Source organism: Falco biarmicus, chromosome 2 (assembly GCF_023638135.1).
Source record: "Falco biarmicus isolate bFalBia1 chromosome 2, bFalBia1.pri, whole genome shotgun sequence".
NCBI classification, from domain to species: domain Eukaryota; kingdom Metazoa; phylum Chordata; class Aves; order Falconiformes; family Falconidae; genus Falco; species Falco biarmicus.
Window position 1 is genome coordinate 3,109,119 of NC_079289.1, and position 22,330 is coordinate 3,131,448.

The window sequence follows — 22,330 nt, forward strand, 5'->3', positions numbered from 1 at the left end:
GGCACTCAAATGGTGACAGCTGCTGAGTGGGCAGCGAGCCCTTGCAGACAACCCCAGCAGGATGTTTTGTACATTAGGCGGCCTCTCCATGTCTACAGAAGTTGTTTGTGACCACTATAAAAAGGCTGAGGGACATTCTCAAGTCTATATGCATGACAAACAGTGAATAATTAGAGATGTGATTAGCCACATACTGTAAACTCAGAGTTAGGAATATCGTGAAAGTCATGTGACTGCTAGTATGTAAAAGGCATGCCAGCAGGAGAAATGTGCTAACTGAAAACCACACAGAAATGCAAAACCTTAAAATAAAATAGCTACAGTTTGGCACAGTCACCATCTATGTGCCAGGGAGAACTGGGAAAGGCCTAAAGAGGCAGGAGGACAAGGGGTAGGATGGTAAATGTAAAAGGAACAGCACAGTGTAGTGGTAGCAGAAGGCTGGGATATACTACCGTTGGTTTTGCATTAAAAATCACAGAATCATGGAATAGTTTGGGTAGGAGGGGACCTTTATAGGTCACCTCATCCAACGCCTCTGCAATGAGCAGGGACATCTTCCACTAGATCAGGTTGCTGAAGTAAAGTCAGGAAGAGAAACCTGATGAAAGAGACAGATTTTATTTATTTATTTAATTACTAATAAGATAATAAAAGTATAAAATAATATTAAATTATTTAATTATTATTCCTTTCAAATAATGGATGCAAATGAAATGGCATGTGCCCCTTGGGACCTAATTTTGTGTTAAGGAACCCAGGGGATGAACCTGATGCTGTGTTTTCAAGACTTTTCTTTGATAGGTATAGAAAAGCCTGCTACCACGGAGGGGCTCAGGGAATACATCTTAGACATTTTCTGCTGACATCACTAACTGATCATTGTAATTACATGGAAATGTAGCTGTTTGCATTCAATTCCCAAGTGGATTTGAATCTGGCAAGGGATATCTAAGTCAAGAAGAAGGGCTTCTGTAATTACACAGGTAACAAAAGGAAGGCTAGGGAAGATGCAGGCTCAAAGCTGAAGGAGACAGGGGACCTGGTGACACAGGACATGTGAAAGACTGGGGAACTTCATGCCTTCTTTCCCTCAGTCTTTACTAGTGAGACCAGTTTTCCAGGAATCCCAGGACCCAGAGGCTGGGCTGAAGGAACAAAGAAGATGTACCCTTGATTGAAGTGGATCACATCAGTGAATTCTTAAGCAAACTCGACACACATAAGTCCATGAGCCCTGATGGGATGCACCCATGACTGTGATGGGAGCTGGCGAACGTCATTGCAAGACCACTCTCAATAAACTTTGCTCAAGCACAGTGTTTAGGACAAGTACCTGGAGACTGCAGGAAAGTAAATGTCACTCCTATCTTCCATAATGTCAAAAAGTAAGATCCAGGGAACTACAGACCAGTCATCCTCACCTTGATCCCTGGGAAGCTGATGGAGCAGCTAATCCTAGGAACGATTTCCGCGCACATGCAAAACAAAAAAAATCGTTACAAAGATGATGAGGGGCCTCGAGCATCTCCCTTAGAAGGAAAGGCTGAGAAAGGTGGGGCTGTTCAGCCTGGAGAGAAGACTGAGAGGGGATCTTATCAGTGTCTACAGATATCTTAGGCGTGAGTGTCAAGAGGACGGGGCCAGGCTCTTTTAGTGGTGCTCAGCAACAAGACAAGGGACAACGGGCACAAACTGCAACACAGGAACTTCCATCTGAATGTAAGGAAGAAGTCTGAGGATGACAGAGCGCTGGGACAGGCTGCCCAGAGAGGCTGTGGGGTCTCCTGCTCTGGAGACATTCAAACCTGCCTGGACACAGCTCTGTGCAACCTGCTGTGGGAGAGCTGCTTCAGCAGGGCGTTGGGCTGGGTGGGCTCCAGGGGTCCCTTCCCACCCTGACCATGCTGTGATTCTGTGATTCTGTGATCAAGTAGTCAGCATAGCTTCACCAAGGGTAAGTCACACTTGACAAACTTGATAAAAGACTGGCCTGGCAGATGAAGTAAAGCAGTGGATATTGTCTATGAGGACTTCAATAAGGCCTTTGACACTGTCTCCCATGAGATCTCATAGACTAGCTCTCAGTGAATGGGCTGGATGAGCAGACTGTGAGGTTGTCTGAAAACTGGCTGATTGGCTCAGCCCAGAGAGTGACGATCAGCGGCACGAAATCTACTGGGAGGCCAGTAGCTAGCAGTGTACCCCAGCAGTCAATCCTGGGTACAGTGCTGTTGAATATCTTCATTAATGATCTGGATGATGGGGCAGGGTGTACCCTCAGCACGTTAGCTGATGAGACTAAATGGGAAGGAGCAGCTCATACACCAGAGGGTCACGCTGCCATCCAGAGGGACCTCGACAGGCTGGTGACATGGACTGACAGGAACTTCATGAAGTTCAGCAAGGGGGAGTGCAAAGTCCTGCCCCTGGGGAGGAACAACCCCGTGCAAGACTATGTGCTGGAGGCCACCCAGCTGGAAAGCAGCTTGGCAGAAAAGGACCTGCGGGCCCTGGTGGACACCAAGTTGAAGATGAGCCAACAACGTGCCCTTGCTGCCAAGGCAGCGAACGGTATCCCGGGATGCATCCGGAGGAGTGATGCCACCAGGTCGAGGGAGATGATCTTTCCCCTCTACTTAGCACTGGTGAGGCCACAGCTGGAGTGCTGGGTCCAGTGCTGCTCACCCCACTGCAGGAGAGAGAAGGACATACTGGAGAGAGTCCGGTGAAGGGCCATGAAGACAATGAAGGGACTGGAGCATCTCTTCTATGAGGAAAGGCTGAGAGCTGGGACTGTTCAGCCTGGAGAAAAGAAGGCTCAAGGGGCACTGGGTATAAACTGAAACACAGAAGGTTCTCTCCAAACATCAGGAAGCACTTTTTCACTGTGAGGGTGACCAAGCTGTGGCACAGGTTGCCCAGGTAGGTGGTAAAGCCTCCATGTTTGGAGGTACTGGAAACCCATCTGGACATGGTCCTGGGCAACCAACTCTGGATGGCCCTCCTTGAGCAGCGGGGTTTGTGCTAGGTCCCTTCCAAATTTAACTGTTCTGTGATCTCCAGTCCTTCTGAGAGAGCTGATCTGCACACACAGCCCCTGCCCTGACAGCACTGTGCAGCAGCATTTGCTTCCTGCCCCTTCTTCCCTGAGAGTTTGGTGAGCAGACTTTGTTTGTGTACCCTTCAGCTACTGCAGCTGGGCAGAAAAGCACTTCATGGGGGTGCTGTGGCCAAAACAGAGCAAAAGTGGATGACAAAGAGGAGCAGCAAGATGGCTCAGAGTTAGACAGAAAGAACCCAGAGCACCAGTCTTAGGGAACTATGACTGCTGTTAGGGAAGGAGGGCAGGCGCTGGGCAAGTATGCCTCTCCCTCTGCATGGAGAATTGGGAGGGCAAAGATGGGCACTAAGACCTCCTCCTAGCTCCCCAGCAAGACAGGAGGGATGAGTGCAGCCAAGGCAACACAATGCTCTTACATTCCTCAGAGCTGCGGATGGATGGAGAAGCACAGCCCCACACTGGGGTCCTCAGCTGCATCACATCTGTTCAATACCTTTGTCAGCAACACAGACACTGGGATCGAGCGCACCCTCAGCAAGTTTGCTGACAACACCAAGCTGAGTGGTGCGATTGACATGCTGGAGGGATGGGGTGCCATCCAGAGGGACCTTGACAGGCTGGAGAGGTGGACCAGTGTGAACCTCATGAAGTTCACCAAGGCCAAGTGCAAGGTCCTACACCTGGGTAGGGGCAATCCCAAGCACAAATACAGGCTGGGCAGAGAATGGACTGAGAGCAGTGCAGTGAAGGACTTGAGGGTGCTGGTAACATGAAAAGCTCAACGTGGCCAGAAACCGAACCATATCCTGGGCTGCATCAAGAGCAGCGTGGCCAGCAGGTTGAGGCGGGTGATTCTCCCCCTCAACTCTGCTCTGGTGAGATGCCTCCTGCAGTGCTGCGTCCAGCTCTGGGGCCCCCAACGTAAGAAGGACATGGACCTGTTGGAGTGAGTCCAGAGGAGGGCCATGGAGATGATCAGAGGGCCTGGGGCACTTCTCCTATCAAGACAGGTTGGGATTGTTCAGCCTGGAGAAGAGAAGGCTCCGGGGAGACCTTAGAGCAGCTTCTGGTACCTAAAGGGGCTGACAAGAAGGCTGGGGAGGGGCTTTTCACAAGGGCCTGTAGATACAGGACAAGGGCTTTAAATGGAAAGAGGACAGATTTACATTAGAAGTTAGGAAGAATTTTTTTCTGTGAGGGTGGTGAGACACAGGAACAGGTTGCCCTGAGAAGCTGTGGCTGCCCCATCCCTGAAAGTGTTCCAAGGCCAGGTTGGATGGGGCTTTGAGAAGCCTGGTCTAGTGGAAGGTGTCCCTGCTCATGGCCTGCCATGGGGTTGGAACTAGATGGTCCTTAAGGTCCCTTGCAACCAAAAGTGTTCTATGATTCTACGGTTGCCTGTAGGAGTCAAGGCTTCTCCTTCCAACAGACCCATCGAGAGTGCAGTACCAGAGCCCCTCAAACACAGCCATCCCATGCTCTCGCACCCTTACCACTGACCCACGTACTCCCCTACAAAGTCCACAGTGCTGGGAAGGGATGGAGTGCTCCTCAGCAGCTTGAGCCTCCATTCTCTGGCTGTCCTCCCCACCTCCAGCAAGCGCAGTCAGCAGGCAGGGAGCTCATCTGGAGCCCTGCCCTGGCTGGATCTCTGCTACGCACATGTTACGCTGTGGCTTTGGCAAACATCTGGCTTTGGGCTCCCGCCCCTCAGAGTGACGGCTCTTGGTGGGAGAGGAGGGGAGGCTGGCGCCAGTGTGGTCAACGATCCCACGCACAGCTCACTCTGCCTGAGTGTGTGCCAGGCATCCTGCCCTCCCCAGCCCTGGCACAGCTGCTGACCAGCTAGAAGCAGCCAGGGAGCAGCCATGGCTGCTATTTCAGGAGCTGCCTCTGGCTCCCAGGCTGCATCTCAGCCTCCAGCATGCTCAGGCCTCGGGGGAGTAAGCAGGGTCAGGGTTCGGCTGCAGTGATTGTCCAGCACACGTGGCCAAGGCGAGGGTCAGACCCTGAGGCTGCAGGGAGCATCACATCTGGGGGGAGTCTTCTGCATCTGCACAGCTGCAGGCACTGCCTGCTTGCACCGCTGGCTCCCTGCAGCCCCAGGGCACGGGCAAGGGCTCTGGCTGGCGGCCTCACAGCCACAGCCTAGACACGGACAGGCGCAGGGCTGCCACAGCCATACATGGCAGGCTACAGAGAACCTATGGCCTCCAGCACTGCTCTGAGACGGCGTCAAGCCCTCAGTTTTGGGGAGCAGGGGCAGCAGTTAAATCACAGACACTGGCAGGGAGGTCTGACTGTGGAGGATGAGGCTGGGCAACAGGCTGCAGGAGCCTGGAGGTGAACACTGCCCTTCTGGGAGTCCCAGTGCCTCTGAGTGCAGGGGCAGAGTAAAGCACAGAAAGACGAGGAGCAAGGCTCACACATGGGCAGATAGGTAACCTCTCTGGGGGGGCAGCAGGGCGCTGGAGTGGGAGCCCCACAGAGTGTGCTGTTTGGGGCCTGAGCAGCAGGGCAGGGAAGCTGGGGCTCTGCAGAGGAAGAGTGCTCAAGGTGGGGACCTCAAGTGGGGCAGCAACAGTGCAGTGTGGGCAGACAGGGTCTGGCCACAGCCTCCTGAACGGCGCTGAAGGGCTCCAAACCAGGCTGCTGGGCTGGGTTTCGTCTGTGCAGAGCTCAGGCAGGGAGTGCTCATGGAGCAGCTCTGCACAGCGAGATGGGACATAGCTGGACAAGACATGCAGGTCGGACTGGGCTCAGTGCAGCAGCAGATGGAACGTGCCGAGCAGGGTGACCTTGGGGAACGAGGCAGTGATGGGGAGCAGGAAGAGGCTGGAGTGTCATAAAGGTCACGCAGGTGAGGGAGAGCAGTGCCAGTGCCAGCTACCTGGGGGCAAAACAGTGAGGGTCCCGGGGGCGAGCCCGCAACAGCAGCTGGCATCAACCAAGGTGTGTGGAGAGAACAAGAGGGAGTAGTGACTGAGGTACTGGGGCAGGGTGGGGGGGCACACTGGGGGGCTGGGGCTCTGGGAGGGGAGGCACAGGGACTGGCACTTTGGAGGGCAGCGTGCACAGGTGTGGGGCTGTGGGTGGACATGGAGGAGGAAGGGTGTGAGCAAGGACTGTGGGAGGAAGAGGAGTCGAAAGGGGCCTGGAGCTAAAGCAGAGGTGAGGGAAAAGGGGCAGCAGCAAGGGGGCTGGGGATCGGCATAGAGGAAGGAGGGAGCTGTGCGAGGGGGCTGGGGGGAGGAGCAGAGCATGGGGGGAGAGGAGAGCGAGGGGCTGGGGCCTCTCGGCTGCAGTGGAAAAGCTGCTGCAGCTCCAGGGGAAATGCTACTTGAATTAATCATGGCGCTGGCTGCTGTGCCAAGCCCAGGAGGAGGCTGCTGGCAGTGCAAGGAAATAACTTTCACAGGAATTTGGAACAAATGCAGCTCTTCTGGCGGTAACAACAGCACTCACCTCCCCCACAAGCTCCCCATGTACCAGCATCTTCCTCATGTCCCCACTCCTTGTGTACCCCCAGACCCTTCCACATCACAGCCTGCTCTCCCAGAAGCATGATGCACTCCCTCTCCTCACACTGCTCCCCAGCAAGCTCACAGGCGTCTCCCCATCTTGCTTCAGGAAGATTGCCGCCTCATTTCCGAGGAGGGGGAGGCCTGCTCTATGTCATGCAAAGATCTGAAAATAGGTTAATGCTGAATCCCTTGTCCCAGGAAAATGAATACATGTAGTAATGTCCTCCCCACCTCCCGCCACTCTCTTTGGCAGCAGTCACTGAGCGTTAGTCCTCTTGCTGTTCTAGTCCCCATGTATGGCTACTCCCTGTGCCCTCTCACAGCATAACCGATGCATCAGGATTATCTGCCAAGACTCTCAGAAATACAGTATATGTGGCCTGGTCTAGCCTACAGCACTTCATGCAGTGATGGCCCCTATTTAATCCCACAGGAACAGCTCTGTCTGAGCCTTAATCATGGATCACACAGGGTTAAGTGGTGGACTTGGCAGTGCTGGGTTGACGGTTGGACTCGATGATCTTAAAGGTCTTTTCCAACCTAAACGATTCTCTGATTCTATGCAGGTCTTCCCACCTTGAGGCACAGTCCAAGAGGCAGTCCTGGTGCTGTGCATGCAGCATAGTTGGTCCCACAGAATCACAAATCAGTACTCAAGCTTAAAACTTATCACACTTGTCCTCAAAACTGGAAGATAAGACTGTAGGTCAGGTGTGTTGCTGGTCAGCTTTTGATTTCTGATGTTCTTGTTCCCCGACAATTGTGTGTATGGATGCAAAGGAAATATGTAAACCCTGGTTCCAAAATCATTAATATTGGATCTGTGCAAGAATCGATAATCCACTATCTCATCTCAATCGCATTTCAGTCAAATCTGCCTGTGCTCACAACATTGCGCTTGCACAGCTCTCTGTGCTTTATGCTGGCTGCCAGAGGACAGACAATACTTGATTTATCATGAGAAGTTAGCAAGGCCCAGAAAGACAATATCTGACCATGCATGCAGCTTGCTGGTACAAAGTCAAATGTTTAAAACAAATTTAAGCCATCAGGGTGAATTTACACCAGAACAGTGCTGCACATCATGCAACCATAGTCTTTGAATGTAGCCTGATGAGCCCTAAAGCTTCTATATTTTCGACCCACGGCCATAGAGGGCAACGAAGACAACCAGTCATTGACTGTCCCTTGCTCTACTTTCTGCTCTAGTCATGTTGACTGATCCTCTGGGCTCCTTCTCTGCTGGTGTTTCTCTCTCATCTCAGACTTGAACTGTCAGTTTGCTATTTCCTTTGCTTAGTGCTCCTGCAGAGTCTGCTACTGTGGGACCTGGCCCATGATAAACATGAGTAATAAATAAAGAAGATGTTATGAGATCCTTTTTCTTTCTTGGAAGAGCAGGCCAGCAACCTGCTCTGCTCGTCTCTGTTCAGACAGCAAAGACAAAGACAGACCTGGCAGAGCGGATGGGGTGTGCAAGGGACCAGGAGACCTGCAGCCATTCTTCAGGTCTCTCTGGGTCATGCGCATGGACTTCCCATTTCTCCATCATTCTGTCCTGCCCATGGAGAGCAGACATCACTGTCTGAAAATAGACCTGGTCCTCCCAGGGTGTTTTGCTCAAGAAACATGGCAGTCTGATGGTGAATCGAACACATTCAGTTCTGTGCTGACCTTGGAGGCTGTCCTGTGTCCTGCATATCACACTGGCAGGGCCTGCCCATGGCCTAAGCTCTCATGACCATTATGTGGGTCTGGACCAAATCCAGACCTTGACAGAGACCCTTTAACCTCCAAAGGCAGGGTGAGCTCTGATGCCCAGAAGCCACATACAGATGGAGTCAAGAGGGAACAATTGCACACGGGGGCTGTGGGGCAGCACATCTGACATGGGCAACCCCGTGCCAGCTGCTGGCTACCGTGTGACCCCTAACAGCGCCTCTGAAGCCCTTCTGTTTGGGGCAGCAGGGGTGCCGTGGCTGAGGGGTGGCCACACCAGGCAGCTGTGCTCTGAGACCTGGACTCTCTGCCCTGGCTCTACCAGGCTCCTCGACCTGGCTTACTCCTGCTGCGGCCCAGTGCCGAGCCGGCAGCCTGGCCAGCCTCCTTTCCCATCCTCTCACATTTCCCGGCTCAGAGGAAGCAGCAGCAGATGTGTGAGCTGTTTGCTTTGTGCCGAGGCCACGCGGGAGTTACCTGTGCTCAGCCCAGACGCGCCGTTTCCAAACGAAACATGAAGGCTGAGCCAAGACCATCGAAATCTGGCCAAACCCTCAGTTGCTGCCGGCCGCCGGGCCAGCACCTTTCCCTGTGCAGTGCGGAGCTGGGCTGGCCCCTGCGCTACATTGGCCTCACCGTGGCCAGGCAGCCGGGTGCTGGACCAGCTTCTCTGTGCCATCCCCATGGCCCTGCACCGCCTCAGCTCCTCCAGAAGTCCCATGCGCCGTCCCGCCTGTCCCTGCACTCGCAGTCAGGAGCCCAGCCGCCATCTCCGATTGCATTTCCAGAGCGCCTTCCCACACGGCAAGCGGCACTGAGCAGGAAGGCACGGAGAAGGAGAGAGAAGGGGCCTCCCTTCGGGGGCTGCTGCAGCCAAGACATCCCTGCACACGCCTGGGGCCTCCATGCTCACTCAGGGACACATGGCTCCTCCACTCCGACTCTGTCCCCAAGCCCACCCCCACCCTTGACCCCTTCCCCATCTCTGTCCCCAGGCCTGGTCTTGTCCCTGTCCCCATCCCCACCCAGCTGGGACAGTGTGGAGTGTTGCCCTGCACAGACCAGATTCAAATCTTTCCCCACCTAAACCTTCCTCATCATCCCTCACCCACTTCTTCTGCTCAGACTTTCCCCCCAGTCCAACCCTGACCCACTTCCTAGCCCCCCAGTTCTGCCCCATCCTAAACCTTCCCCGTGTCCTTTCTCTGTTCTACACCTGTCCCTTGCTCCCACACAACTCCTCCTTACCCCCAGCTCCTACCCCCTGTCCCCAGCACTCACCCACCCCACGATCCTCTTTCCAGCACTCCCATCCCAGTCTCCTGCATTCACACACCCTAGATGGCCCACACTCACCCGACCATGCCCCCGTGGTGCACTCACAGCATACCCACAGGTGGGTTTTTCTCGCAAGCTCCACTGCCTCCTCCAGACCCACCTGGAAGCCCTTTTCCCTGGCCTCCTCCTGCCTTGTCTCATGGACTCCAGAATTCCTGCTTCCTCTTGCCCCTTCCTCCTGGCCCCAGGGGCACTGCTCACCACCTGGCTCCACAGCTCCTCCCAGCCCCAGCCAGACATCCCAGTACCCCACGACTCCAGCAAAGAAGTACCCCAAACTTCACAGATGCTTGTCCTGATGGACAGTCTGGATGCTGCTTTGGTTGGCAGCGTCTTGCTGCACTACCACACCAGCTCCCCCCTGTCAGCCCCAAGCCCCGTGTCCCTCCATCCTGGCTCAGGTGGGCTGCATCACCTGCCTTCAGCAACCAGGGCTCCAGGGCCTGAGCTGTGATTGAAACAACAAACACAGGAGACACAAAAAACACAAAACACAAAAGGCATCCCTGGAGTGTCTTGGGGTCTGCAGAACCTGTCAGCAGGGCAGCACTGCTCCAGGCATCCAGACCTGGGACCTCTCCCTACATGAAGGCTGATGCTGTTTCCAAGGATGTAACAATACCAACTGTTCATAATTATTGCTAATGTTCACAACCAGCCTTACAAATGCTAATAACGTAGGCTAATGATCTCACAGGGGGAGAGAGAAGTTAGCAGCTTGGCTACAAGCAGCTTCCTTGAGGTCCTACCCACTTTGAGTGTTCTGGCTTGCGAGGCAGCTCCACATTTCTGCAAGCAAGGCCTGGCACAGCAGGCTCCAATCTCAGCTGAGGTCAACACTGTGCTTTACACCTCGAGGCGTGCTCATAACCCAGCAGTGGCCTGCAGAAAGGGTGTAACAGGCTCTGCCTCATTTCCGCCTCACACCGAGCACAGGGACCTCTGTCCTACCATTCCTGCTGCAACCAGTGCCCATCTAAGCCATGACAACTGCACCGAACAGCCTTCAGTGGCAGGTCTCCCATCCCAAGCCTTCCACCACCCTGGCCATGCCCTCCTCAAGCTCAGCTCCCGACAGTTGTACCTACCTGTAAGAAGCAGGTCCCAACAGGGGTGTTCTCCTTCAGGGACACATTGTAGAAATTACTCCTGAACACTGGCTCATTGTCATTGACATCCTGCAGGGCCACATGCACCACAGCTGAAGAAGAGAGGGCAGGCGTTCCCCTGTCTGTGGCCAGCACAGTCAGCTGAGGCTGAGGATCCTTCTCATAATCCAGTGGGGCAGCGGTGGTGATGATACCTGTGGCAGGATCAATGGCAAACCAGCTAGAGTGGGTGTCACGGTCATGCACGATACTGTACCGCACTTCCCCATTGGGACCCTGGTCCTTGTCACGAGCTGTCACCTGCAGTACAAAACTCCCCGGGTACACAACCTCAGGGATGCTTTGTTTGTACTCCTGCTGGTCAAAGAGTGGAGGGTTGTCATTGATATCCATCACTTGCAGCACAAAGGCTGATTCTGCCCGGAGTGGGGGTGTTCCTGAGTCGGTAGCCGTCACCCGCAAATCATAGGAGTCTCTTTCTTCCCGATCCAGCAGCTGGTCCACACAGATGAGGTAGATGATGTTGTCCTTCGTAGTGAGGGCAAACTTGCCATCCCCTCCCTCCAGTGTGACATTGACGTTGGAGTACTCGCCATAGTCTGGGTCAGAAACAGAGATGCGTGCCACATACTGGCCAGGCTGGGCTCCCTCAGAGATCTGAGGGGAGCCATCTTCGCTCAGGAAGATGATAGTCATAGTGGGCTGGTTGTCATTGTAGTCACGGACATGAATAGTCACAAAGGCTGTGGTGACCTCAGGATGGACAGCTTTATCCCTTGCCTGCACCACCAGCTCATGCACCTTCCTTACTTCATAGTCCAGACCCTTGTTGAGCTTGATGACTCCAGTCCGAGAGTCAATGGTGAAGTACTGGTCAGGATCGCTCTGCCGCCGGTTGATTTCATAAATCACATCCCCATTGTCACCTTCATCTGCATCAGAGGCAAAGACCTGCAGGATGCTACTGCCAGGTTTCAAGTTCTCTGAGATGAGAGTATGATAACGGCTCTGATTGAAGCTAGGAGCATTGTCATTGATGTCCTGGATGGACACATTCAGTGTCATCTGGGTAGTCTGGGGAGGAGAGCCACCATCATAGGCTTCCAACAGCAGCAAGTACGATGAGCGGTTCTCCCGATCCAAGACATTGCTGACCACCAGGTCCAAATACAGGACCCCATTGGGTCCTCGACGTGTTTCCAGGCGGAAGGCCTGTCCCACATTCTCTCCCTTAATCACATAGCCTTGTGTATTGAGTAGACCACTGTCAGCATCAAAGGCAGGGTCCAAAGGAAATCTGCTGCCAATGGGTGTGTGCTCTGGGATCTGGAAGGTGCTGTGTGGTTTGGGAAAGGCTGGAGCATGGTCATTGATGTCATTCACTTGAATGTTCACTTCTACTGTAATGCCCTCCGGGGTAACAGCAATGAAGCTGTAGCGGTCCCGAGTCTCTCGGTCCAGGACACGAGCTGTTTTGATGATACCGGTGTTTTCATCTATCCCCAAGTCAGTGGTGACACCGCTGCCCTCCTGTGCTGAGATGAAATACATGTAGGCACTAGTTCCAGGGGGCAGGCCAGCACTGATATCCCCAATGATGGTGCCAGCTGGCTGCTCCTCATCTATTTGTAGATCCAAGGTGCCCAGGACAGCAGAACCCTTCCCTGCTCTCAGACCCCCAAGAATTAGCAGCTCCAGCAGAAGCACGGCTGACCCCTTCATCTGCTCCATTGCTAGTGACTTGCAGAGCAGAGCGTGGCTAGATCTCCTTTGCAGTGTGCGCTTTAATCCTGCATGGAATGCAGACCAGAGGATGCTGGTTAGGAGGGAGCAGCAAAGGAAGCACAAGGAAAAAAAAAATCCTGGAGAGGGAAGATCTGCTACGTACCTGCTGCCTGATTGCCCTGTATCACCTATACCTCACAAAGAGCGAAGGTGAAAATGCATCAGAGCAGAGTGTGCCCAGAAGGGAAGTACCTAAAGTCAGCCAAGCAGGTCACACCTGACAGTGCACTGAGGTTAGCAGCTAGTACCTTATATCACAGAGGCTCTCTCCTGCACAGCCAAGCACTCTTCCACCCACCCACCCTCCAGGCAACACTGGATCCAGCTGCCCTAGAGCAGTGTTCCTGTGCCTTTAACAGCTGAATGCTTCCTGGGAGGCTGAGAGGCTGTCTGCAAGACCACAGAGATTTTTGGACAAACAACAGCCTAGCACCTCTCCACCCTGAAAAAAGCTGGTCTCAAATTGGGAGAGAGCTGAACAAGTGACCGTTCTGAGACCCCTCCAGCCCCTGGCCCTGGCAGCGTGCCTTTAAGGACCACAGGGAAATAGGTGCCAAAAACCCCGTGAAGTGCAAATCTGGTGTCCCCGGGAGGGAGCAGCAGAACTGGAGCGGGCTTACATCCAGTGAACAGTAAATCAGAATGGCTGTATTGCAGAGGATGTACCCACAGCTGGGAATGCCCAGGATAAAATCAGACAGGCCCCATTGTTTGGCCTGGCACAGAGATCTGTGGATGCCCCAAGCTGGTACCATGGAGGGTGGTGGCAGTACAGTAGGAACGCAGCAACTCCCTCTCACTGCCAGCTGCTCTGGCTCCTTCCCGGTCCCACACCCTCCACTGCTTACTCTCCTCCTTTGTCTCCTTCTCACTGCTCCTTGCTCATTCTGGCTCCTTCACTCCATTTCCCCCTGCCGTAGCTTCATTTCACTGCAGCAGTGGGGGAGGGACGAGCAGGGAGGAGCGGCTCCCTGCAGCAACACCACTGCTGGACACGCTCCCAGTGCCCAAAGGCTGTCAGCCCTCCAGGGCTCTGCCCACCCTCCCTGCGAACAGCCAGAGAAACACAGCAGTCAAGGAGGACATGAAGAACACCAGTCCCAGTGCTGCTTTCGGCCCCCGGTAAACGAGGCTTAGTGGTCTGCAGGGATGGCGGCAGCATGAGCTCACACTTGGACTCTCTTGAAAGCATTTGCTGCTGGTCCCATAACCACACTCAGGAGCCGCTCATGTCAGGCGCAGGACAGCAGGAACCTCCCTGTCTTGGGGGATGGAGGTGGCTGACATTGCCTAGTTTGGGGACTAAGAATGTCAGCCCTTGATCTAAAGAACCCTCCAGCAGTGTTAACTCTTTCTGGGCGACACAGGACTCGGGAATAATCGAGTCCTCTTTCTCACCTCAGGTCAGCTGTTCAGATTGGTTTTCCCTGTGGAAATCCTGGGTTAGTGACAGAAAGAAAAACATTTAAAAGTGTTTTCTACATATAAATAAGTGTTTGTTTATTTCAGTGGGCATCCAGTGTCTGAGATCCATGGCAAATAAATCCACCTACTCTTCTTCTTCCACCTTGCAAATATGAATCCTCATTATGTCTCAGGAGCAGAAGTCAAAAGAAGGTACTTTTATCACTGTGGGCTGCTAGCTGGGGATCTGCACTCAGTGGTCCTAGACAGGTCTGTGTACCTCTCTGTTGGAGCGAGGTGGAGCTACCCAGCTGGAGGGGTAACTGCATACATCCAGAACGTGCAGAGCTGGGGAACGGGGTCCCAATTTGCTTCTGTGATGAAGCTGCACTATCCTACCTGTGCCCCTGCCACTCAGGTCATGGGGAGGTATGGGGCAGCGGGTTTAAAGCCTTGGCAGGAGGTTAGACAAAAACTAAATAAAAAGTTGAGTAGAAAAACAGACAGAGGGACAAGGCTCCCTCGGGCAATCTCAGTAGCTGAGGACAGGATGAAGCTGAAAGGTCTTAGGTGGTGCCTGGAACAGATCAGGGGACAGATACAGTGAAAAAACCCACCTGGTTTGATTAGTGATGTGGCTCTTGAGAAACAGAAGGGAGTGCAGCAAGGCTTTGTGGGCTGCTGGTAGGGAGGAGAGAAACTTGGAAAAAGAATCTGTGGAGTGTGAAGAGCAGCTGAGAGCACTGGCACAACCAGGGAACACAAGTTATGGTCCTTGGGGTGGGGAGCTGGTGATGAAGGTCTGTGTAAACTTCATTTCCATCCTCCCTGGATACAAGTGGGTAGTTCCAGAGCCTAGTTACCTCTTCAGCAAGAGATGCAGCAGCCAGGTTGCCAAATGGCACTAGTGCAGGATGGGCAGACGGCCATCCATGGTACTAGCAGCCCTCTGTTCCTGTGAAGCTTGCAGGCTTGGGTCACAGAGGAAGACTGCAGTGACCTCAGTGGATGCAGAGTCACCATATCTGAACAGCTGCTTCTAATTAGCAGATAGCCCAGCGCTAGGGGCTGGCTTGACTGGTCCAGGCCCAGCCTGTGTAATGTGAGCCAGACTGCCCTGCTCCCTCTCTGTCCCTCCCACCATCGGGCACTGAGTTCCCTAGTAAAAAATGGCAGCAGAATCCTCTGAAGGAAACGGCTAGCATGAGAATCTGTCCAGAGAGGCGTTTGGGGTCCAGAGCCATAGTAAGGAGGTTGACAGGATGGTTAGCTAAAACGGAGTGAGCTGCAATATACACAAGCATCTTCAAGCCCAGGGCTGACAGACCAACGGCACCAGGAAATCCCAACCTACACTTAGCAGATAAGTCACATTTAGCAAAAAAGACACAGATTTAGAGAGGGACCACTGCATGCATCCCTGCCTGCCTGCCAGTGGGCACCTCACATCTCATGTCAGCCATGAGGAAGGGGAAGCAGGCCCACAGCGGCCCCAGCAGAGAAGCTGGAAAGACGGCACCCACTGTGCATGCCACAAACAGATGTCAGAGTGCTTGCTGTGCAAAAGCTCCATCAAAGCTGCAGATGCTGCTGGTGCCATACCCAAAGTCTCACATGAGAGGCCATGACTCACATAATGATCTTTTTGAGACTTCAGTCCAGATGAGGAAGGATTCAGAAGCCTTTTTAATCTTTGCTGAGCACCAGCCACTGACCTGGACTATGCTTTTCTCTCCTACATCCACACAGATGTCTGTCTCTGGAGTTTCAGATTATCTGCCCTCAGAACCAGACACAGCCCAGGCTTGCCTCCAGTGCAGCCTCAGGCTAACGACTCACTTTCAACCCCTGCTATCTACAGTCAATCTCCATGCCGCCTAGCCCTCCTACCACCTCCCACCCAGGCCTTCAGGACCAGCACTCTATTGCTCACTCCTAGCCCTGCCACACAGCCTCAGCTCCCTCTGACAACAGGTCTGAGTGGTGGCCAACGGCGGTGACCATCCTCTCATGAGGATGCAGTCAAGCTCCACTGCATCCCTGTGCATCCCATTTCTGTGCCACACTGGAGCTTCCCGCAGGCTGTCATGTCTCTGAAAACGCTTCCCCCACAAAGGAAGCTCTAATAAAATTTCCTCATGCATCAGCCAGTTCCCACAATCCCAGCCTACATGCATCTCAGCGCTGACCTGGCCCCTGCCATCCCGCATGCCCATCGCTGAGGTGCCTCAAGGCTCTCTCTGCTCCCTGTCCACCGGTGCCCCCAGGCTGTCGGGGTTTTCTCTGCCCCAGAGCTCCCAGGCAGCCCGGCCCCCCAGGCTCACGGGGTTCCCCGCCCCGCCTCGGGCTCCCCAGCCGCCGGGCCCACCGCCTGCTGCTGCTCCCCGTCCCCCCGCACAGCCCGGCCCCGGGGGGAGCTCCGGCACGGTGCGGCCGCCGTGCCGGAGCCCTGCCAGCCCCGGGCCCCCGCTACGCTCGGCCCCCCCAGCCCCCGCCCGGCGCCTCCGCGGCGACCACTGCGCGCCCGCCCCTCGGCGGCGCTGCCCCTGCGGCGGCACCGGCGGCGCCGGTCCGGTCCCGCGCCCGCCCCGTCCCGCTCGCCCGCTGCCAGCGGCGGCCCCGCTGCCGTCGCGCCAGGGGCGAGGCCGGTCCGGCCGCGGATCCGTGGTGCTGCGCCGCCGTGGGCGCGCCCCCCCCCCGCCCGCCCCCCCCCCGCCCCATTGTCTGCGCAGCGGAGGCAGAACAAAGCGCCCGGTCCCGGTCTCAGTCCCCGTTCCGATGCCGGTTCTGGTCCCGGTCCCGGTCCCGGTTCGTGTGCGGACCGGCCCGCCGTGCGGCGCTGCCGACGTGCGGCGGACCGGGCGCGGGCGGCGGGGCAGCCGGAGCGGGCCGGTGCCCGGCGCTGCTGGCACTTACACCGTGCGTCCCGCGCCGGCGGCGCTCACATCCCGCAGGACCCGGCCCCGCCGAGACGCCCCGCAGCCGCGCCGGTACCCCGGTGCGCTCCGATACCGCGGTCGCTTCGCCACCGCTGGCCTCTCCGGTACCCGCAGCTCTCCGGTGCCCTGCCGTGCCGCGGCCGCCCCGGTGTTCCGGCGTGCCGGCCTTCCCGGTGCGGCGGCCGCCCCGGTGCCGCGGTCGCCCCGCGGAGCGCTCGGCGGCAGGCGGCGGGTCGGCGCTGGCTCGGCGCGGCGGCTCCTGCTGAAACCCGACCCAGCGCCGCCCTCAGCCCCCCGCTCCCCCCGCCGCCCCCATCCCCGCCCCGCCACCGGAGCGCGCGGCAGAGCGCGGCCCCGCAGCAGCCCCGGGCAGCGGGGCGGCGTGGCGGGGGCACGGGGTACGGAGGGGCCAGGGAGCAGCGGCGGGGAGAAGGTGGTCGGTGCGGAGCGGGAGGAAGGGCTGGAGCCCCGGGGTAAGGAGGGCTGAGGGGAAAGCAACGGGTGACGGGAGCCCGGGCAAATGGGAAGGGGTCGGCAGGAGCGAGAGGCAGGGCTGTGGTGGGCCGGGACAGGGCTGGGCAGGAGATGCAGGGAGGCAGTGGGTGACACCGGGGGCGTGTGGGGGCACGATCGAGGAGGCACAGCCTGCTCTCTGCTCTCTACCGCAGTCCCGTCCTCAGCACAGAGCCCAGAGCCTGAGCACGTGTAACCTGCCAACACCTTGACTCACATCAGGGCTTCCAGTGTCCAGGCTGGAAGGTCTCACCTGTAGTGCCTGCGCTGTGAGCGACTGGGGCCCCACCAAGTCTTCATAAAGCAACAAACCAAGAATCTGCTGCGTGACTGTCTAGGCTGCTCCACCAGTGGCTGGCTCTCTGGCTTGTCTTGACCCCTCAGACTGGTTTTCACTGCTCCAGACGGGCCAGGCCACAGCCGTGTTGGTGCGTCTGTTGGGGGCCACTCAGCTTTCAGGACAATCATCACTACTGGGCCTTCTTTTATTTCTTAGCAGAGAAATTGCCATCGACTGAGGGCTGTGACAGTCCATTGCTAAGATCGTGTGCTATAAAGGCCACAGCTCAGTCTGCTTCATCAGGAAACTGTCTAGGGTCTTCCGTCAGTGACGATCAATTCAAACAGAGAATGTGGACCTCCAGACTAGTTTCATAGAGAAAGAACCCTTCAAAATTTGCGTGTCTGCACCCCTTCCCAAATACCTTATAGGCTCAGCTGGATTTAGAAACAAGAAGTAACTAACTCTGGATTACTTTTACTGATCTAAAGGTACCTTGGAGAAACCAAATACTCTGGACCCTGAACAGCACATCTTACAATTCTTAACATAAATTCACCAAGCTATAATATATTCAGTTTATTTCCTCCTACATCTATCTTCTGCAGGTCACAGGAAGACAGGAAAGAAGTTCAGAAGAAGGGAGCAAGGATGATAAAGGTCCATCATCTTCAATGCATGGAACAATTTAGTTTCCATTTTGGAAAGGAGGCAAACAAGGGGAATGAGGAAGAGGACAATGAAATTATGAATGGTCTCTGGGGGTTGATTTTGTTCAGCTCTGTGGAGCTGATTTTGTTCACTGCATCTTCCAATATAAAAGCGGCATGAAATGAGGCCAACAGAAGCCAAGATCGAAACAAACAAAAGAAGGTGATACTTCATGTGAGTGGCTGTGGACCCAGGGAACTTCTTGCCATAACATGCTGTGGATGCTCAAAATTCACATTGGCCCAGGTGGTGTCTGAATTAGTTCACAGAAGAGAAATTCTTTGATGGGTCCTGAATAGAGGAAACCACCTCCAGCTCATAACGTCGTGTGAGTCACGAAGAGTTGGGTCTGGAGGTGTACTCGAGGTGACATATTGTGTATGCTTCTCCTGCTCTTCCCACACCTTCCTGTGCATCCACTCGTAGACACTGTTGGAGCCTGGGCTAGAGGGAGTCTTGAGCTGACTCCCAATGAGATGGTCCCTATAATCTTGTGTCTGTCCCAGTTTTAACAACAACATTTCAGCCTTGATTTAGCTATTCTGTCTTTATCTCTCTTTATTTTTGTCTACAATTTTTTTTCCTTACATTACCTTATTCCCTCCCAGATATTTTCAGAAACAGCAGTAAGCTTATCATTCAGCATCTCTTCTTCTAAATGGAACAAACTTTGTGCTCTTATTTTACGATCAGCTATCCATTGGTGTTATCCTAGTTGCTATTCCATATGTATGTCTTCTAGTTTAAATTAATGTATCTTTAGTATAGCAGATCAGCGTTCCCACTGTGTTCTGAAAAAATATCATCTGCACCTTACAGAAAAGTATTTAAGGGAAGGCTTCTTTACTGGAAATGTCTTGTTTACTGTACTTCAGGATGACATTTGCTTTTTCATGGTTGCGTCATCTTACTGTCTTACATGCGACACATGCAGGTATTCTTCCCCTTCTGTGGTTTCTAACTAGGGTCATTTCCATCTTCTGGCCAAATATTTTCCAATACATTGCTAAGACCAAGATCCACAACGTGATTTAGGCATATACTCTCTATGGTTTCTAATACCTTGGTGGCAACACCTTTATAGATACGGGTTCAAATGCATTAACTTTTACTTTTTGATACATTAATCAAATATATGGGGCTGACGGTGCTGAAAGATGTTGATGTGATCACAAGGCTGCTGTCTATATAAACATTTGTGCCTTTGGAGAGGTCCTTGCTGATTAGAAACAAGTTAATAAAGCTGGCAGATCTTTAATGACACTTCACATAGAGGGCAACAGCTCTTGAATCCTATGTGTAAGAAATCAGGAAAGGAAGGCAAGAGACTGACATGGCTGAGTACAGACCTGCTGGTCAAACTAAAGGGCAAGAAGGAAATGCACAGGCAGTGGAAGTGGGGCAGGTATCCTGGGAAGAGTATAGGGACCTTGCCCGGTGTGTAGGGATGGGGTCAGGAAGGCTAAGGTGGAGCTGGAGCTGAACTTGGCAAGGGATGCAAAGAACAAGAAGGTCTTCTACAGGTATGCCAGCCAGAAAAGGAAGGTCGAAGAAAGCGTACCCCCTCGATGCACACAACTGGCAAATTGGTAACAAGGGATGAGAAGGCTGAGGTACTCAACAACTTTTTTGCCTCAGTCTTCACTGACGGCCTCTCTTCCCACACCTCCCAAGTGGATGGATGTCAGGGCAGGGACTGGGGGAGCAAAGTCCCTCCCACTATAAGAGAAGGTCAGGTTTGAAACCACCTGAGCAACCTGAACATACATGAGTCTGTGGGACCTGATGAGATGCATCCCAGAGGCCTGAGGGAGTTGGCTGATGCAGTTGCGAAGCCACTTTCCATGATAACTGAAAAGTCATGGCAGTCAGGTGAAGTCTCCAGTGACTGGAAAAAGGGAAACATTGCACCCAGTTCTAAAAAGGGTAGAAAGGAACTACCGACCTGGCAGCCTCACCTCTGTGCCTGGGAAAGTCATGGAACAGATTGTCCTAGAAGCTATGTTAAGGCACATGGAGGACAGGGAGGTGATTCAACACACCCAGCATGGCTCCACCAAGGGCAAGTCCTGCCTGACCAACCTAGTGGCCTTCTATGATGGAGTGACTGCATCAGTGGACAAGGGAAGAGCTACAGATGTCATCTACCCAGACTTCTGTAAAGCCTTTGACACCGCACCGCCCCCCCCCCAACATCCTTCTCTCTAAACTGGAGAGAGACAGATTTGATGGGTGGACTGTTCAGTGGATGAGGAATTGGTTGGATGGTTGCATCCAGAGGGCAGCGGTCAACAGCTCAATGTTTGGATTGAGATCAGTGACCAGTGGTGTCCCTGAGGGGTCTGTATTAGGACGTGACACAGCCAGTGGGATCAAGTGCACCCTCAGCAAGTCTTCAGATGACACCAAGCTGAATGGTGTGGTTGACATGCCTGAGGGACAGGATGCTGTTCAGAGGGACCTTGACAAGCTTGAGAAGTGGGGCCCTGTGAACCTTGTGAGGTTCAACAGTGCCAAGTGCAACGTTCTGCGCCTGGGTAAGGGCCAGTCCTGGTATCAATACAGGCTGGGGGACGAAGGGGTTGAAAGCAGCCCTGCAGAGAAGGACCTGGGGCTACTGGTAGGTGAGAAGCTCAACATGGCCCAGCAATGTGCGCTCACAGCCCAGAAAGCCAACAGAATGCTGGGCTGCATCCCCAGCAGTGTGGCCAGCAGGTTGAGGAAAGTAATTCTGCCCCTCTGCCCCACTCTGGAGAGATGCCACCTGGTATACGGTGTCCAGCTCTGGAGTCCTCAGCACAGGACAGACATGGACCTGTTGGAGCAAGTCCAGAGGAGGTCACAAAGATGATCAGAGGCTTGGAACACCTCTCCTGTGAGGACAGGCTGAGAAAGTTGGGGCTGTTCAGCCTGGAGAAGAGAAGGCTCCGGGGAGACCTTAGAGCAGCCTTTCAGTACTTAAATGGGGCTTGTAAGAAAGATGGGGACAGATTTTTTAGTAGGGCCTGTAGTGGTAGGACAAGGGGGGTGCTTTGAAACTAAAGGAGAGTAGTTTCAGGCTAGATATAAGGAGGAAATTTTTTACTGTAAGGGTGGTGACACACTGGCACAGGTTGCCCAGAGAGGTGGTAGGTACCCCATCCCTGGAAGTATTCAAGGCCAGGTTGGATGGGGCTCTGAGAAACCTTATCTAGTTGAAGATGTCCCCCCGATCATTGCAAGCGGGTTGGACTAAATGGCATTTAAAGGTCCCTTCTGACGCAAAAATGTTCTGTGATTGTGTGAATTTAACATTACACTCGCCTTTAAGAAAGGCAAGGAGGAACTCAGAGTACCATCAGTTTGTCAGGGTCATCTCCATTCCCAGAAGACTCATTGACCCCATTCTCTTGGAATCCATTTTTGAACATATGGAGAACAAGGAGGCAATCAGGAACAGTCAGCATAGATTTAGCAAGCACAAATTGTGCTTGAGCAGCCCGGTTAACTTCTCTGAAAAATGACTGGCTATACGGATGAAGGGAAAGCAGTGGATGCAAAGTGCCTTGACAGTGAATTTTCATTTTTAACCTGAGGAAATATGGGCTGAATGAATGGAGCATTAGGTGGGCTGAAAAATGGCTGCCCCTCTGGGCTTGAAGGGTAGTGATCAATGACTCAATATGAGGTTGGTGCCTGGCAGCCAACAAAGTACACCAAGCATTGATTTGGGAGACATTATTCAGTAATATTCCAAGATGACACAGTGTAAGTTTGCAGATGGCATTAGGAGGGGTGGCCAATATGTTGCATGGCAGAACTTTGGTCCAGAGAGATCTAGAAACTCCAAGAATTGGATTAGCAGAAACCTCATGAAGCTCAATAAAGAGAAGTATAAAGTTCTGCACCTGAGGCAGAATAATGCCGTAGTTGGTACAAGGTTGGGAATCAACTGGCTGAGTTGC

General features: G+C 53.9%; 2 protein-coding genes across 2 annotated transcripts in view; one reads left to right on the forward strand and one right to left on the reverse strand.

Annotated features, from left to right (window-relative positions):
• DCHS1 (dachsous cadherin-related 1) overlaps nt 1-16,995 on the reverse strand; it is a 55,706-nt gene extending 38,711 nt beyond the window's left edge. The window contains exons 1-2 of the mRNA XM_056328417.1: nt 16,860-16,995; nt 10,734-12,544 (exon numbers count right to left, since the gene is read on the reverse strand). Of these exons, the coding sequence (XP_056184392.1) occupies nt 10,734-12,485 (1,752 nt within the window). The 5' untranslated portion in view covers nt 12,486-12,544; nt 16,860-16,995. The remainder of the gene's footprint in view (nt 1-10,733; nt 12,545-16,859) is intronic.
• Nucleotides 16,602-20,534, forward strand: LOC130144550 (collagen alpha-2(I) chain-like). Its single transcript, XM_056328429.1, has 2 exons — nt 16,602-17,355; nt 18,284-20,534. Exons 1-2 carry the CDS (start codon nt 16,722-16,724, stop codon nt 18,328-18,330), a joined length of 681 nt encoding a protein of 226 aa, XP_056184404.1. The 5' UTR covers nt 16,602-16,721; the 3' UTR covers nt 18,331-20,534.
• Nucleotides 20,535-22,330: the final 1,796 nt, after the last annotated feature.